This window comes from Ornithorhynchus anatinus, chromosome X1 (assembly GCF_004115215.2).
Source record: "Ornithorhynchus anatinus isolate Pmale09 chromosome X1, mOrnAna1.pri.v4, whole genome shotgun sequence".
NCBI lineage: Eukaryota > Metazoa > Chordata > Mammalia > Monotremata > Ornithorhynchidae > Ornithorhynchus > Ornithorhynchus anatinus.
The window spans coordinates 100,560,317-100,577,439 of record NC_041749.1 but is presented as its reverse complement, the minus strand read 5'-3'; the positions used below and the strand labels follow the sequence as shown (position 1 = coordinate 100,577,439).

At 38.0% G+C, this 17,123-nt stretch overlaps 1 protein-coding gene across 8 annotated transcripts in view; it reads left to right on the top strand.

Moving 5' to 3' along the window:
- Positions 1 to 15,028, top strand: part of CHL1 (cell adhesion molecule L1 like) — a 217,245-nt gene extending 202,217 nt beyond the window's left edge. For 7 of the 8 annotated variants that reach the window (XM_029050963.2, XM_029050958.2, XM_029050959.2 and 4 more), the window contains 4 exons: positions 886 to 1,047; positions 1,610 to 1,741; positions 3,578 to 3,650; positions 9,855 to 15,028. In XM_029050963.2, the coding sequence (XP_028906796.1) occupies positions 886 to 1,047; positions 1,610 to 1,741; positions 3,578 to 3,650; positions 9,855 to 10,071 (584 nt within the window). In that variant the 3' untranslated portion in view covers positions 10,072 to 15,028. The remainder of the gene's footprint in view (positions 1 to 885; positions 1,048 to 1,609; positions 1,742 to 3,577; positions 3,651 to 9,854) is intronic. The other variant, XM_029050965.2, reaches the window with a different exon arrangement.
- Positions 15,029 to 17,123: the final 2,095 nt, after the last annotated feature.

The window sequence follows — 17,123 nt, the reverse complement described above, 5'->3', positions numbered from 1 at the left end:
GGGCTTTATTTTGGGTATAGATGGTGGTAGGCTGTATTATTTCATTAACCACCTTATCAGAAGTTAAATGTTTTCGTAACTGTATAGACTTCTTGCTTGCATTAGCCTTGGTTTGGGTTGGATGCAGCTTCCATAATCTAAGCACGAATCATTCTTGAAATCTTCAAAAAGTGATTAACCTTCCTAATAAACTAATGTGACAAGTATAAAATGATTCATTTTGAAGTCAGTGCTTCAAACAATTACATTAAGCATTCCATTCTTATATGTGTATGACTATGCAATATATTTTTTTTAATAAAAAAGCCTTAAAGCTTTTAAAATCATTTATCCCAAAAAGAAACCTAACATTTACAAATTAGCATTTTGTCTTTTCTCCCATCAGAACTAAAGAGTAAACACAGATTGGCAAAATAAAAAGTAAAGCAAATTGGGTCTGTGGTATGATAGTTTTATTCTACGTGGGATAGAAATGATAAAACATCCATATAGAGTTTCTCATTGTATACACAAAACTGGTTTTTCATTAAATCATATTCATAACATAATTAACATCCAAATCATCATTCAGTTTTGAGCCTTTCAAGAGGTAAGGCTGATTTATAATATTCCAGGTCATTTCATAAGTGTATGTTTTCATCCTTAAAGAGTGATGGAAGCACTTTGTACAATTCAACCAATCATATAATTCGATTCTGACTTGGAAAGTAGAAGAAAAATACCTTAGAAATTTTTCCTTAAAAATTCAGGAAACGCCAGCCAAGAAAAAAATGCTAAAAATATAGCTACCCCTGGTAATAATGAATAATCATAATTTGCTTTTCATAATTCTTCTGTCAAATGGTTAGTATCAATTAATGTGACTTAACTGTGTACGTTTCATAGGTAAAAGTACTGGGAAGATTTCAGAAGCAGTAAACCCCACACAAAAGGTTCACCCAGTTGAGGTCCTTGAACCTGGAACTGAGCATACAGTTCATCTAGTGACTAAGAATTGGGTTGATAACAATAGCATTTTTGAAGATGTAATTGAGACAAAGGGGAGAGGTGAGAAATGAAAACACCCTTTGGGATCAAAATAAGAATCTTATGTTTAAAGAAGCTATCATTGCTGATATCCCAGTTTTCACTTCATCTTTGTATTAGCATTGGCTAATGAAAAAATCAAATATTTTATCCAGTTTTCCAATCCATTCATGCTGTTAAACCCCATTATAATCGTTATATAAAAACAATAGCTTCTGGTATTTACTGCACGCTAAAGGAGGCTCGCTTAGTAGTCTGCATGCATTCTAAGCCCTCTTTTTTCTTTTTTGCACAATACTGCTTTTGCTCATGACTTGTCAAATTTCCTGTCCTGCTTTCCTATTTGGCTTTAATCCACTGAATCCAGTACAACCTTGCAAGTACCTTTCTGAATCTTAAGTTCAAAATACAAGTGATATTTCTTGAATTTGTACATTTCCCATCCCTCAAATGAAAAATGAAAGTGAAAATTCAGCAGTGACTGGAAGCAGTGCAGTATTGATAATGGTGCCTGCATTATTTTTCCAGTATGAACATTGGATTTCTGTTTTTAAATGTTTTGACTTCTCTCCTTGTACTACAGTGTATGCTGGCATATACAATGGACTCTCCACCCAGGGCTGGTTTATTGGATTGATGTGTGCAATAGCTCTCCTTACATTAATACTGCTAACTATTTGCTTTGTCAAAAGAAACAAAGGTGGAAAATATTCAGGTAAAGTTTTGTTCATTTTTAAGATTGGGGGGTAGCATTTTAGAAGTGAAATTATTCTTCCATGAACATCTGCTTTCCATTTAATTTTCAAGCAGCCTAAAGCATCTGGGTTTTCAGTGGCCAAAGAGGCAGCCAGGATTGTCAACTCCTCCACCAGTCTGTAAGGTTCTTGAGGGCAGGGATCACATCTACCAACCCCATTGTATTATATTCTCCCAAGTGCTTAGTACAGTGCTCTGCACACAAGTGGCACTCAATAAATACCACTGATTTATTCAGGGGAGAATCTGGCAGCGTGTGTCGTGGTGGTTATAGGGAAAGAGAGAGCTACGCTGCCACATGCATCCAGTCTAATAATGCAAAAATAGCTAACTTTAAAGAAACAAAAAAAACTTTCCAGGCATCTCTGTGGTCTGTACCGTTTTTCCATTCCATTTCTTAAACTCTGAAGGCAATCTGTGAAAGCTAAATCACTATTTCTACTGAGTATTCTAATATTTAGCTTCCAATAATTGATTTGATACTTGTTTGGACAAGACATATCATAAAACATTATACCCAATAATTTACACTAGTAGCGCAAGTGATAGGGCTACTTTAAAGGTTTCAATGGTCAGGGATAAAAGGGAAATTATGGTGGAGTTCCACTGCAGTAGAATATACAACTCAAGATTAGAAAGTATAGAAATAAACTCTGTCCCAACCCATTGACTGGGCACAAAATAATTTCAGAAAGTATTGAATCAGGCATTGTAGTATTGGAGGGTAGTTTCTTAATGATTAATTTAGATCAAATGTTTCAGCAAAACATGGGCTCTTATCAGGACTTTCTGCTGTATCCCAAGGAAGGTTCTAGTCAAAACACATATTTAGCAGAGAATGAAGAAATCCAAAATACTTGGCCAGTGCTACTGCCCAAATCTGTGCCTACCTTGACTAAGGTGTGGAGTGACTCTTTTCCTGAATGCCACCAAGTTTTATATAAAATAATGAGTATACCTGATGAATCTGTGCATTGCCATGGCCCCTGTGGAGAAATGGAATGAAGCATTGAAGTCAAATTTATTCCCAGAATTAGGCCCCATCTGGTTTTAAAACACTGTGTTAACATGAGAGAATGGTGGACAGGAACTCTTGAGAGGGTGTTGTCTTCAGGTAAAGTGTTAAAATGAGGTTGAATTATCAGACAGGATGTGGATATGCACACACAGACATACAGACAGGTATGCAGGATCAGTAATAACTTGGATCCTCAGATGTGAGTGGGACTGAGTCTAGTAGATTCTTAATATGCATTTGCCACTGAACCATTCAGAGAGAGGACCAGCCCCATCCTCTACTCTTGTTTTCATGCACCATTTTGTTTAACTCCACATAGTCAAGCTAAGCAGAGCAGAAAAGAAAAGGTTAAGGGCTAAATGAATTCGTACAGTTGGAACTGTGGTAGCCTGCCTCTCATGCACTGAACATTTCCACCACACCCCCAGGGGGTGATAAAGTTCTCTATCAGTGGTGTCATCGTTCATCATTGAAATCCCTTTCCTTGCTCACCGTTTGTGGACCTTACATCTTGGAAAAAACCTAGCTGAGACTGTGAGCTCCTCCTTCTGTACCCTGTTAGCTCATTGTGGACAGGGAGCATGTCCCCCAACTCCATTGTATTGTACTTCTGAAACGCTTAGTAGAGTGTTCTGCACACCGTAGGCACTCAATAAATAACATTTGATTGATTTATTCTGATTTTACTGAACACTCACTTTTCAGGGAATATTACTAATTTTTTTTCCAAAATTTGATTTGGTTGGGAAAAGTAACATATATCTCTTATTTGTTTAGTGAAAGAAAAGGAAGATTTACATCCAGATCCAGAAGTTCAATCGATAAAAGATGAAACTTTTGGAGAATACAGGTAAACATGATTTGCTGTTCAAATTTTTCAAAGCATATAATCGTCATGCTTTCATCTGACTATCAGAAAAGCTAACTGTTCATTTTTAAAGCAGATCTTAAAGAATTACTTATAATATTGGAATAGATAGGAAAATACCAAATTTGTACAAACTCTGACAAAAATAATTGGCTTTTGATAAATATGTATCCTTCATCATATTCCTTATTTTTGTCTTCAAAATTTTCTTCTTTGGAATGAAGGAGTTTCTCTCCAGAATCTCCCGGATCCTCCTCTTCCTATTTATCCTAATGTCCACTACATTGGTCCAGTCACTTGTTATGTACTGTCTGAACTACTGCATCAGCCTCCTAATTGATCTCAAAGCTTCCAGTCTTGCTCCTCTCCAACCCATATCTCACCTACCTGCCTAGCGCATTTTTCTAAAATATTGTTTTGCACATGGCTCTCCATTGAACAGAAACCTCTAATGGTTAGCTCTTTCTCTCCTCATCAAGTAGAGATTCCTAATCATTGACTTTAAGGCACTCTTTCAACTCTCTCTTTCCTACTAGGCCACCCATAGCCTACTCACTATGCCTCAATCTCAACTCTCCCACTGCTACTTCTTACTGCACCCTTACCCCTGACTAAGATTGGCTCCCCCTTTAAATTTGACAGGTCACAGATGACCTTATCTTCAAAGCTCTTCTGTAATCACATCTCCTCCAATGGCTTTGCTGGTTAATTCTACTGTCCTCAGGTTATATACTCCCGGGCTGTATTGCTCATTTACAACTTATTTACATATCCTCTGTAATCTCTCCTCCTCTCTGTAAATTATGTTAGTTTACTTTTCTTGAACCCTTCTCCAAGGGAATAGTTCTCCATTTCCTTGGAGAACTAATTTTCTTACTAGAATGTAAGGCCCGTGAAGGCAGGGACCAGTTCTACCATATACTCTTTCATCCTCTCTCAAGCACTTAGTACAATGCTTTACGCACAGTAGGCTTTCATAACTCCTACTGATTTATACATATATATATGTATATAGAAAGAAATAATGCAAGTTTTATAACAGAGCTACAGTATAGTAGTATAAAACAGCACTTAGTTAACATTCATAAAAAGAAAATTATACTTTATTTGATGAGCATTAATAAAAGCCCGTTATTGGGCAGGGATTGTCTCTATCTGTTGCCGAATTGTACATTCCAAGCTCTTAGTACAATGGTCTGCACATAGTAAGTGCTCAGTAAATGCGACTGAATGAATTCCACATCAGCCAAGCTGAAATCAATTTTTCTTGAAATGATTGATAAATTTAGGTCCATTTTAGTGGTTCCCCAGAGAGTTTTCTCCTGCCCATCTTTCCTAGCCCAGCTTCCCCCATTCCCATGAGTTTCCCAAAACCTCTTCCTCCATAATGGCCTTTGATTCTAGCCCTTGGAGCTGCAAAGTCATAAACTCAAGGCTGGGGCTGGAAGAATATGGGCTAGAAGGAGAGGTAGTGGTAGCAGAAGGGTATGTGTGTGCAGGAGAGGGGGTCTTGGGAAAGGCCCAAACCCCTTCCCCACTTCGTCCTTTTCCTTGTCTGGGGTGAGGCCAACATTATGCAACTTGAAAGGAAACAAGCTGAAAACATAATATCCAAAGCCCCTAGAGGAGTGAAATTTGCTCCTCTTCTGCGTATTTACCTTTGTATATTCAATTCAAACATTCAACCACCCGATATAATATGCTATCAAACATGAGAATAAATTGAACTAAATTGAGTTAGTGCATCATTTGAGGATGAACAGCAATAGTTTAGGCATAATCAATATTTGAATCAATAATATTTATTGAGCACCTACTAACATGTAGAGTATTGTTCTAAGAGCTTGGTAGAGTATGAAAAAAACCTCTCCCTTGACCCTACAGCTTCCTCCAGTTATCACCCCATCTCCCTCCTCTCCATTCCTCTCCAAACTCCTTGAGTGAGTTGTCTACACCCACTGTTTCAAATTTGTCTCCTCCAATTCTCTCCTTGACCCACTTCGATCTGGTTTCTGTCCACTTTCCCTCCACTCAAACCACTCCCTCGAAGGTCACCAATGATCTCCTTCTTGTCAAATCCAATGGCCTCTACTCCAACCTAATCCTCCTCGACCTCTCAGCTGCCTTTGACACTGTGGACCACACCCTTCTCCTGGAAATGTTATCCAACCTTAGCTTCCCTGACACTGCCCTCTCCTATTTCTCCTCTTATCTCTCTGGCTGTTCATTCTCAGTCTCCTTTGCAGGCTCCTCCTCTGCCTCCCACCCCCTAACCTTGGGGGTCGCTTAAGGTTCAGTTCTGGCACCCCTTCTATTCTCCATCTACACCCAGGATAGAGAATTCATCTGCTCCCATGGCTTTAACTACCACCTCTATGCAGATGATACCCAAATCTACTTCTCCAGCCCTGATCTCTCTCCCTCTCTCCTATCTCACATCTCCTCCTGCCTTCAAGACATCTCTACGTGGATGTCCTGCTGTCACCTAAAAGTTAACATGTCCAAAACAGAGCTGACTTTCCCACTATGTAGATCGCACCACCATCCTTCCTTTAGCACAAGCCCATAACCTTGGCATTATCCTTGACTCCTCTCTGTCATTCAACCCACATACTCAATCCATCACCAAATCCTGTCGGTCTACCCTTCACAACATCACTAAAATCTGTCCTTTCCTCTCCATCCAAACTGCTACCATGTTAATACAATCACTCATCCTATCCTGCTTGGATTACTGCATCAGCCTCCTTGCTGTTTTCCCAACCTCCTGTCTCTTCCCACCCCAGTCCATATTTCACCCTACTGCTCGGATCATTTTTCTACAAAAACATTCAGGGTATGCCACTCTCCTCCTCAAAAATCTCCAGTGGTTGCCCACCCACCTCCATATCAAACAAAAACTCCTCAGCATTGGCTTTAAAGCACTCCATCACCTTTGCCCCTCCTACCTCAACTCACTTCTCTCCTTTTACAACCCAGCCCGCACACTTCGGTCCTCTAGTGCTAACTTTCTCACTGTGCCTCGATCTTGCCTGTCTTGCTGCTGACCCCTAGCCCACATCCTTCCTCTGGCTTGGAATGCCCTGCCTCCTCAAATCTGACGGATAACTACTCTCCCCACATTCAAAGCCTTACTGAAGGCACATCTCCTCCAAGAGACCTTCCTAGACTAAGCCTCACTTTTCCTAATCTCCCTCTCCCTTCTGCATCACTCTGACTTGCTCCCTTTGCTCTTCTCCTCTCCCCGCCTCACAACATTTATGTATATATCTGTAATTGTATTTATTTGTATTGATGTCTGTATCTCAAGTAGCTCAAGTGCTCAAATAGCCAATTATATGAAACAGTACATACGGTTGTTAGTGAAAAAGTGCTGAGGTAGTGCAAAAATGATGAAATAACAGTTAAGGTAAATGAAAATTAGCCTTATTCTGAGGTTGGGCAAATATGAAGGGAGAGGAAGCTACAAGCTTTTTCACTATAGTGAATCAACCAGTGGCATTTATTGAGTGCTTACTGTTCATTCCTTCATTAAATCGTATTTATTGAGCACTTACTCTGTGCATAGTACTGAACTAAGCACTTGGAAAGTACAATTCAGCAATAAAGAAAGACAATCCCTGCCCACACCAGATACAGTGTTCAGAACACTGTACGAACCTCTTGGGAAGCAGCATGGCCTTGTGGATAGACCACAGGCCTAGGAGTTAGAAGGAGCTGGGTTCTAATTCTGGCTGAGCCACCTGTCTGCTGCGTGACCTTGGGCAAGTCACTTCACATCTCTGTGCCTCAGTTACCTTATCTGCAAAATGGGGATTAAGACTCTGAGCTCAATGTGGGACAAGGACTCTGTCCAACCCAATTACCTTGTATCCACCCCAGCGGTTAATACAGTGTCTGGCACATAGTAAGCGCTTAACAAATACCACAGTTATCATTATTATTTTCACTTGGGAGAGTATGATATAACATGTTTGTCAATACATTCCCTGCTCACAAGGATCTTACAGTTTAGCGGGGGAGACAGACATTTATATGAATAAATTATGGATATGCACATAATAACAATAATAATAATACATGAGTGTCATGGTGCTGAGGATGGGTGAATATCAAGTGCTTAAAGGGTACAGATCCAAATAGAGGGGAATGGGTGAAGGAAATGAGAGGGCTTAGCTGGGGAAGGCCTCATGCAGGGGATATGTTTGCAATAAAGCTTCAAAGGTGGGGAGAGTGGTGATCTGTCGAATATGAAGGGGGAAGGCGTTCCAGGCCGGAGGGAGGATATGGGCAAGGGGTCGGTAATAAGATAGACAAGATCGATGTACAGTGAGTAAATTGGCATTAGATGAACGAAGTGTGCAGACTGGATTGTAGTGATATTTAGAAAAGTAAGAAGGACACCGTATTGGCAACAGCAATATCCACAATTACGTTATGTTTCCTAAGAGTTCAAGTTTTATTATTATTATTATTATTATTATGTGCCATCGAGTCATTTCTGATTCATAGGGACTCCATGGATATACTTCCTCCAGAATGTTCTGCCCTCTGCCATAATTCTCATCTTTCTAATGGTTCCTCCGTTATCGTTGCTATGATCTCTATCCAACTAGCTGCTGGCCTGCCTCTTCCTCATTTTCCCTGGAGTTTTCCTAGCATTAGTGTCTTCTCCAGATAATTGGTCCTCCTATGTGTCCAAAATATGCTAATCTAAGTCGAGTTATTTGGCCTTCCAAAGGCCAGTTTGGCTTAATTTGCTCTAAAATCCATTTGTTTGTTTTTTGGGCAGTCCATGGTATTTGCAAAAGCATTCTCCAACATCACATTTCAAAGCAATCGATGTTCTTTCTATCCTGTTTTTTCACTGTTCAGCTTTCAGATCCATACATTGTCACTGGAAACACCACAGAATTGACAATTTGTATTTTTGTGGAAATTGTTACATCAGCACATTTCATGACTTTTTCCATAGCAAGTCTCCCTAACATTTATCTTCAGTATATTTCTTGACTACTAGTTCCTTTGTTATTGATTATCAATCCCAGGAGAGAAAAATTGCCAACTATTTCAATCTTCTCACATTCACTATAAATGTTAAAACTTCCAGTTGTCACCATCTTTTTTTTTTTTGAGATTCAAATGTAGGGCCATGTTTTTGCTCTGTTCCTTAACTTTTAATAATAGTTTAATAAGTTTAATAATTTAATAAGTGTTCAAGTAGAGAATGTAAAAAATGAAATGGTTACCTAATCAATTTAATGGCAGGTGTCTATATTTAAGAATCTGAAGTGGGTGCTTTAATTATAAAAACTTCTTATTAGTTCAGCATCCCCAGATAAATTATATATTTAACAATCATTTGTTAGGCAGCAGTAAAGCATCACAACCTAAAATATGATATTATCATATTTCATATTATCATATTTTATGTTCTTTAAAGTGATGAAAGTCACTATTACTTTTTTAAACCAAGCAAATACTATATTACATTTAGAAGGGTTTCTGCTTTGTACTTGCCTCTTCATGCCAAATAGCACCATTTAAAGTTAACAAAATCTCTGAACATGGACCAAAACTGATAATAGAGAAAAGGACATCTATATTTCCTTGTAATATATTTCAAGCTGGTTATTAGGCATATTTAAGAAGCGGCGTGGCCTAATGGATAGACTATGGGCCTGGGATTCAGAGGAACCTGGGTTCTAATCCCATCTGCTCCTCATGCCTGCTCTGTGACCTTGGGCAAGTCACTTAACTTCTCTGTGCCTCAGTTACCTCATCTGTAAAATGGAGATCCAATACTTGTTCCCCTTCCTATTTAGATTGTGAGACCTGTGAGGGAGAGGGACTGTGTCTAACTCAATTATCCTTATCTTCCCCAGTGCTTAGAACAGTACCTGACACATAATAAGCCCTTAATAAATGCCACAATTATTATTATCATTGTGATAAGTGTTTAGGGAATAGATGAGCAGAGGTTTGCAAAATGTGGTGTCACTTCAATTTACTTAAATGGATGAACCTCAGTGCTCTGTGCACATACTATCATACTAGTCCTTGGGTTGCTGTGGTATTCTGCATGTGAAAGTTCTTTGATTATTTCTATGTGGATTTCAGAATTAACCTTTTATTTAGGTTTAAAACAGTATTAGATTTTGGTGCAGAGTTTTGTTTCTCTTTTAGTGACAGTGATGAAAAACCACTCAAGGGAAGTCTTCGGTCCCTTACCAGGGATATTCAAGTCACCGAGAGTGCTGATAGCTTGGTTGATTATGGAGAGGGAGACCACGGACAGTTCAACGAAGATGGTTCATTCATTGGTGCTTACAATGGATCTAAGGAAAAAGGATCTGTTGAAAGTAATGGAAGTTCTACAGCAACATTTCCACTTCGGGCATAAACTCAACATGCATAAGCAACATGGGTGGTTAATTTCAATCTTAATACATGTATCGATACTTGTAAAATCAAATTTTACCACACTGGATCAGAAATGGGTTACAGATGAGTTTTGTCAAAAGCCCAGCTTTAAGCAACTATACTAAGAAATGTGTCACTTCCACAAAAGGATAAGTTAATCAAACTCTTCCAACACTGTATGGGATACGCACATTGTGGAAGAACAAAGACAAACAGTCCAGATTCAATTCAGTAGGTCCCAAACCACCGGTAATCAGTGTTACATATGTGCCTGTATTTGCTGTTTGGCGTGTTCTCATAATTCTTGACTTGTATGCTTTCATCACTTTGAATGCCCACTTGCATTCAATATCACAGTGTTGCATATCATGACCTTATTTCCTAGAAGTTGAAAAATGGAAAAAAAAAGATGGAAATTAAAATCACATGGCATGCCTCATTGAAAGAATTCACGAAAGAAAAACATTCTACATCTGCTTATTCAATGTTGAATATAAAGGAGTCTGTTTATGTGATTCTAGTTAGGTGACTGTGATTCATCCAGATCTGGTTTGGTGTCCAGTTTTCCCAAAGGAAAAAAGCTCACACAAGTTTCAGAAACTTTGATAATGTTTGTGCTGCTTTTTTGGGCTCTTTTTGGTAGTCATCAATTAAAGAGCCATCTGCCGTAGAATGTCTGCTTGCTACAGAACAGGATTGGGTATTCATACAGTGCAGAGACAGCCTGTTTTCAACTTCAAATCCTCTCTAAGAGCCACATTTCTTCACTTACCGTTCTTGCTTGCTCCATGTGTGTATATCTGAATGCTAGCATACAATTCATGAATGCATTGTACATATTATGTTAATATTTACGCAATTTAAATATAGATGTGTTTCATTTGGAAGTGAGGCATGGCATTAAATGTGGGCACCTATACAGTCATGGTATTTGGAAAGGGATCTTTTTGCACCTTGCAGAACTACAGCAGTTAAAATGAACTTTCAAATTGGAAATGGATTTGGAGTAACTTTTTCAAGTCTTTCTCAAAATAAAATAACTTCTGAATATGGAAGGTAATTTTTTCATATTGTTTTCAATATATTTATTTTTCAGTTAACTGGGTTTGTAAAAATGCTTGAAGTCTAGATTCCTTTGGGCATGGTTGCCTGCATCTTATTTCAAGCATCTTCAATCTTCTTTGTTGTCATTCTGTTTCACTCTCTGAAGCTCAGTTAAGCCTTAGAACTGTTTTTCTGGCATATAGGATAACACTCAGTTTTTAATTAAATATAAATTTTGTGTGAAAAAGTTAACAAATAATCCACTTCAACTCCAGTTAAATCTAGCTTTTTATTGTGGTGTTAACACAATTTTAACTGCTTTAAAAGCATCTATTAGAAATGTATTGGGTGAAAATTATTTACTCAGCATTCAATTTTATGGCTGAGGGCTCTTAATGCATATTGATAGTGAAAATGTAACATCTGATTACTTAGTACCATAAGCTAAATTCTTGACTTAAATCTATTTATGGCCCCACCTGAGGATATTTGAAATAGTCATAGGATTGGGATTCACCAATTTTCAACCTATCATCTTTTGCATTCCAATATATAGACAGAAAATGAATGGTACCTACAAACAATGCATCTGAGGCTATGTGAAACAAGTATTCTCAGATTGCGTTATATTGTTGGATGGATCCCAAATGCATTTTCTTCCTCTCTATTTGTATGTCTACCTGGTGCTAGAAAGGGTTAAGGTTAAGGTGAAAGAGAAAGCTCTGAGGGAAAGCCAAGTGTGGCCCATTGACAGCTAGACAAGCCTTTTTTTCTTCTTTCAAAAATCTCAATTCTCCTTCCTAATACACAGAACACACTAGTGAAAACATGTTTTGGTGAAATATTCTGTTAGCCAGAACTAGTTTCCACATAATGTGCTTGTTTGGTGCATCAGTGAATTTCTTCCCCAAATGATTGCCTAATGTCCATGAGCTCAACTACAGTATCCATTGGAAATAATTTTAAATGATAGGAACTCCTCCTGGCCTTTTAAAGCCCCAGAATCTCCATATCAAAGAACCTTGATCTGTGATTTACCCAGATTTCCATTGCAGGAATGTATACATATGACTTAATCTCCAGCTATGAAAGAACTACAGTTACTGGCTCACAAAAATGTCCAAGGATGTACAATTTGGAGATTATTCCTGATTCTGTGTGAATGAGTCTTTCTCCTTAGCATTGCATCAGCAAAGGGATACTTATTCCCGCTTATTCCCGCTTATTCGCGCATCTCTTCTCTCCTCACCAAAAAGAAACAAATGACCTTCCTTGCTACTTGAGATAGGTTGCTGACCTCAGAACCCAGGCTCATGACTTCAGTCCCAGTTTCTGTATGCAGTAGGTTTTGTAGGCCAGAAAAATGGACAAATACTTTAGAATCTGGACAGTCCTGGCGAATTTGGTTACCTACTTTGTACCGATCTTCAACTTAGACTGTAAACTCATTGTGGGCAGGAAACGTGTCTAGCAACTCTCTTATGTTGTACTCTCCCAAGTGCTTACTACAGTGCTCTGTACACAGTAAGTGCTCAATAAATACAAATGACTGATTTATTAATTCTCTTGTTTATGTTAAATGCTTAGATTTCTATATCTGAGCTGGAGCATATACAGCACAAGGTTCAGTTTAGTTCTAATGGTCCCACCACTATCCGGGACTCATAGTCCAGATTCCCAGAGTGTTTAGGGATCCTATGTCCCCAGCACCCTATTTCAAGTTCATTGAGATGGGAGAGAAAGGCATTCAAGCTTGAGATGGTGTCCCATGTCCTGTTTTTTTGTTTTTGTTTTCACAAAAACTATGTGAGTAGCCTAGAGATAAGGGAAATGATGGTCAGTCGAGAGATAGAGACTGAGCTAAAGAGTGAGGAAGAAAAAATGTCAATTCTTTGAATTGCCGCACAACCCTAATTCAAAAAGATCACATTTTCTAGGTAAGGAAAGGCAGGCTCACTTATTTTCTTGAGTGAATTATCCAACTACAGGACTCGGAGTGCTTAAGATGTGTGTAGGGCCTATTGTATCAGCTATGATATCTAACTTCTAATATGATTGCTTTTGATATACTGGCATGGCTATATCATGAAGCATTGGTATTTTGATCAATGTGAGTTTAGTATCAACTGTTCTAGGCAATATGCTATCAACTATTGCTAAGTTGTATCATGTATATATTTTGCAAGCCACGAACTCATATGGATGCTTTTTTCTATTAAAAAAATTCAAAAAAGTTCTTAATTGTGTTTCTCATTATGCCTCAGGATCTCAATAGTGTACCTTTGCGACCTGTGTTTCCTGATTATTTTAATTGTGCACTGGCATTTTTAGAATTGGCCCACAAAGTGTTCAATGCCCCCAAATTCTTAGGTCTGAAACTAGCACTTTGCTCTATAGTTACTTTATCTGCAGTTAACTATAAAACATTTTTCTTCTTTATGCTCAGCATATTGTGGTACAAATAGATCCAAATTATATTTTCAAAAGATGCTGTTGGAAAACACTCTATGCTCTGTATTTTGAAAAGTTTAAGCATTTTACTCTAATGCAATTCTACCCTGAGTTTCAAAAGTCCATTTCGAAGGTCCCCTTTGTTATCTCCCATAAAACTCTCAGTCTTCATATAGTCACATTCGATCCATTTCCAGGAATTGGGAGTGGGGCAGGATTGTCTACTATTCAGAGGGCTAGACCAAGATTGGAAGGTCCAAGTCCACCACTGACTTACTGAGTGGTCTCAGGCAAATTGCTTAACCTCTCTGTACTTCAGCTCCCTGAACTCTACAGGAGAGCTGATGATCAAATTTGCTCCTGCCAATATCACAGGGTTTTATGAAAATTAATGAAAGAATAGCTGAAAAAGCTAAGATGTCTTCTATTAAAGGCATTAAACAAGGTACGATAGGGTAAAGTATGTCTGAGAACCTATAAAAATGATATGCAGGTATTTATTCATGTTATAACATCCCTCTGCATTTAAAATTTCCACTGTTTAGTGGAGCCTTTGCTTAGAGCAATGATGAAATGCACCTTCTGTGAATAAGATCTTGCATATATTATTAATAGAAATACAAACAGGTAGGCAGTCAGTACAAACTCAGAAATTTTCCCTGTGAGCATATAAATATATTTTTATAGAAAAACAAATCTACAGGAATTGTAAAGATGCCTACTGTTCTTTCAGGAGTATGCCTTTAAAAAAATGAATCTGATGAAAAAGAAGCAGGGTCTTTGCTATACTAAAGTGTTTTTCCACTAATTTTACATGCATATTTATAAGAAAATGTTTATGAATTTGGTGGGTTTAGTCTATTTGGTATATGGACATCTAATATTTTAAGTATGCCCATGTTTTTAAAAAAATATAGAGCACAATGCAATTATGCTGGAAGTCTCAAATAATATTTTTTTCTATTTTATACTCATGGTACAAAAGATAAGCTAAAGAGAGAACATTAATGGCAAGTATGGTCAGTTCTTTAAAGCATATAAAATATGATTGCCATTTAAAACCCTAAATATGTTTACATCTCATTAGGTTTATGATGCTTATAACAATCTCAAATCAATTCTAAAGGGATTGGGTTTGTAGCCTGCAGTAGTTCATTCAAATTTACATGTAGTGAAATAGGTGGGGTTGAGCCAAAGCATCCTTAATTTTATTTGACATTGCATCATCCGAAGAGGTAAATGAATATGTGTACCAAGTTAAACGGTTTACTTTTTTAGATTAATATTCTTAATGGAACTTTAGTAAAGTGGAGGAAAATGTGTTTGTATTGTAGTTGCTGTTTGTATCATGCTTATGTATATGTATGGTTTCAAAAATATTGCATTATACGTGAAATTCAACCTTGCTAATAAAAGTTTGACTTTGTGTAATCTTAAAAGAACATGAGTTGTGCTTCTTTGCTCTTTATACCTATCATCCCTCATCTCAAATTATGTAAAAATATCCAGACGTATCTTTTAATAGGAAAAATGTTACATGAATTAAGGGTATTTAAGACAACTAGTATGTGGAAGAATTGATACCCAACACATGCCCCACATTTTCAGGTATTTTTTTTTCTTGGTGTAAAATCAAGCGAAATGTTCATTTTGGCTGCTGTCAAAATACTGTGGCAAATTTATCAATTTCATTAGCACAGTTATACTGTCTGCTGGCTTTTGGTAATTTCAGATTCGTGAGAAACGATATAAACCACATTTCTCCTCCCCCCAACAAAAGGATGAAATGGGTTATTTTAAGTCCACAGAGGGACAAGAGAGGGGAAAATGTTTCCACCTGGACCTATAAATGCAAGAAAAAATGAAATCATAATAATTGTAGCATTTTTTAAGAACTTACAATGTGCAAAAACCGTGGTATGTATATATTTCAATCCAACCAGACATAGCCCCCTTCCTACATGGACTTCACAGAGTAATGGGGGAGGGAGAACAGGAATCGAATTCCCATTTAACTGATGAGGAAACTGAGGCACAGGGCAGTTAAGTGACTTGACCAAGGTCACACAGTAGGAAAGTGGCAGAGCAGGGTCAGAACCTAGTTCTCTTGCTCAGTTCTTTGCTCTTTCCACTAGGCCACATTATTTATTTCATTAGACCTATGTCACAGGACGAACAAAGACATGTAATGTGATATATTTGAGGGTCTGGTTGAGTGTATGGTAATGGCCATGTGCTTTCAGAAGTTCTAGTAGCAGAAACAGGCTGTCTAATAAGAGCAATTCTTTCAGGAGTGATTGTAAGGAATTTGACAGCGTGGCTCAGTGGAAAGACCAGGGGCTTTGGAGTCAGAGGTCATGGGTTTGAATCCCGGCTCGGCCACCTGTCAGCTGTGTGACTGTGGGCAAGTCACTTAACTTCTTGGTGCCTCAGTGACCTCATCTGTAAAATGGGGATTAAGACTGTGAGCCCCACGTGGGACAACCTGATTCCCCTCTGTCTACCCCAGCGCTTAGAACAGGGCTCGGCCCATAGTAAGCGCTTAACAAATACCAACATTATTATTATTATTAACTTGGCTAGGGCAGAAAATATGGGAATGGATTAACTGAAAGAAATAATAGTAGTAGTAGTAGTAATTGTATTTACTGAGTTCCCAGTGGTTTAATACCCCATACAAAGTGCTTGGAAAAATACAACAGAAGCACAAGAAAATGTTGCCTGCTCACAAGGACTTTACACATTAGCAGTGGTGACAGACATTAAGATACTCTAGGACATAGTGCTGTTCCTTGGGAGTTAAATTGGAAGAATTCGGGAATCAAACAATCGATGAATGGTATTTATTAAGCACTAACTGTGGGCAGAGCACTGTACTAAGTACTTGGGAGAGTACAATCCAACAGAGTTGGTAGACACGTTCCCTGCCCCCAATGAGCTTACAGTCTAGAGGGAAAAGTCAATAATAACTACTTATGATAATTATGGTATTAAGTGCTTACTCTGTGCCAAGCACTGGGGTAGATATAAGACAATCAAGTTGGACACAGTCCCTGTCCCACATGGGATTCACAGTCTAAGGGAAGAGCATAAACAATGTTAACTAACATTTTCAAAAAGATACTTGGCTGAATAAAGTAATTGTTGTTTTCCATCACATCCATCCTCATGGTTTGGGATGTATCATCTAAAAGTATTAATGGTCCTCCTCAGTAAGCAATAATGAACATGTAATCCACATATCTATCCAAACCCTTCTTATGTTTTCTAGTATCCCATTTTCCTAAAAAACCTATTACTCTCCTATCAGACATGAATTTAAACAAAACCTTGATTCTATTGATACTTCCCCTTTGTAAATTATCCTGTGGACATGTGTGAAGAAGTATTTCCCTCTGTTTGACCCTACATGGAGTATTTTTTTTTTACTGGGTACATATAGATGGAAAAAACCCAATTAGTTTACCCAGTATAAAAAGGCTTAACACAAAAACCCAGATTGAAATAAGAGATTACTTTTAAGGAAATGTCACATGA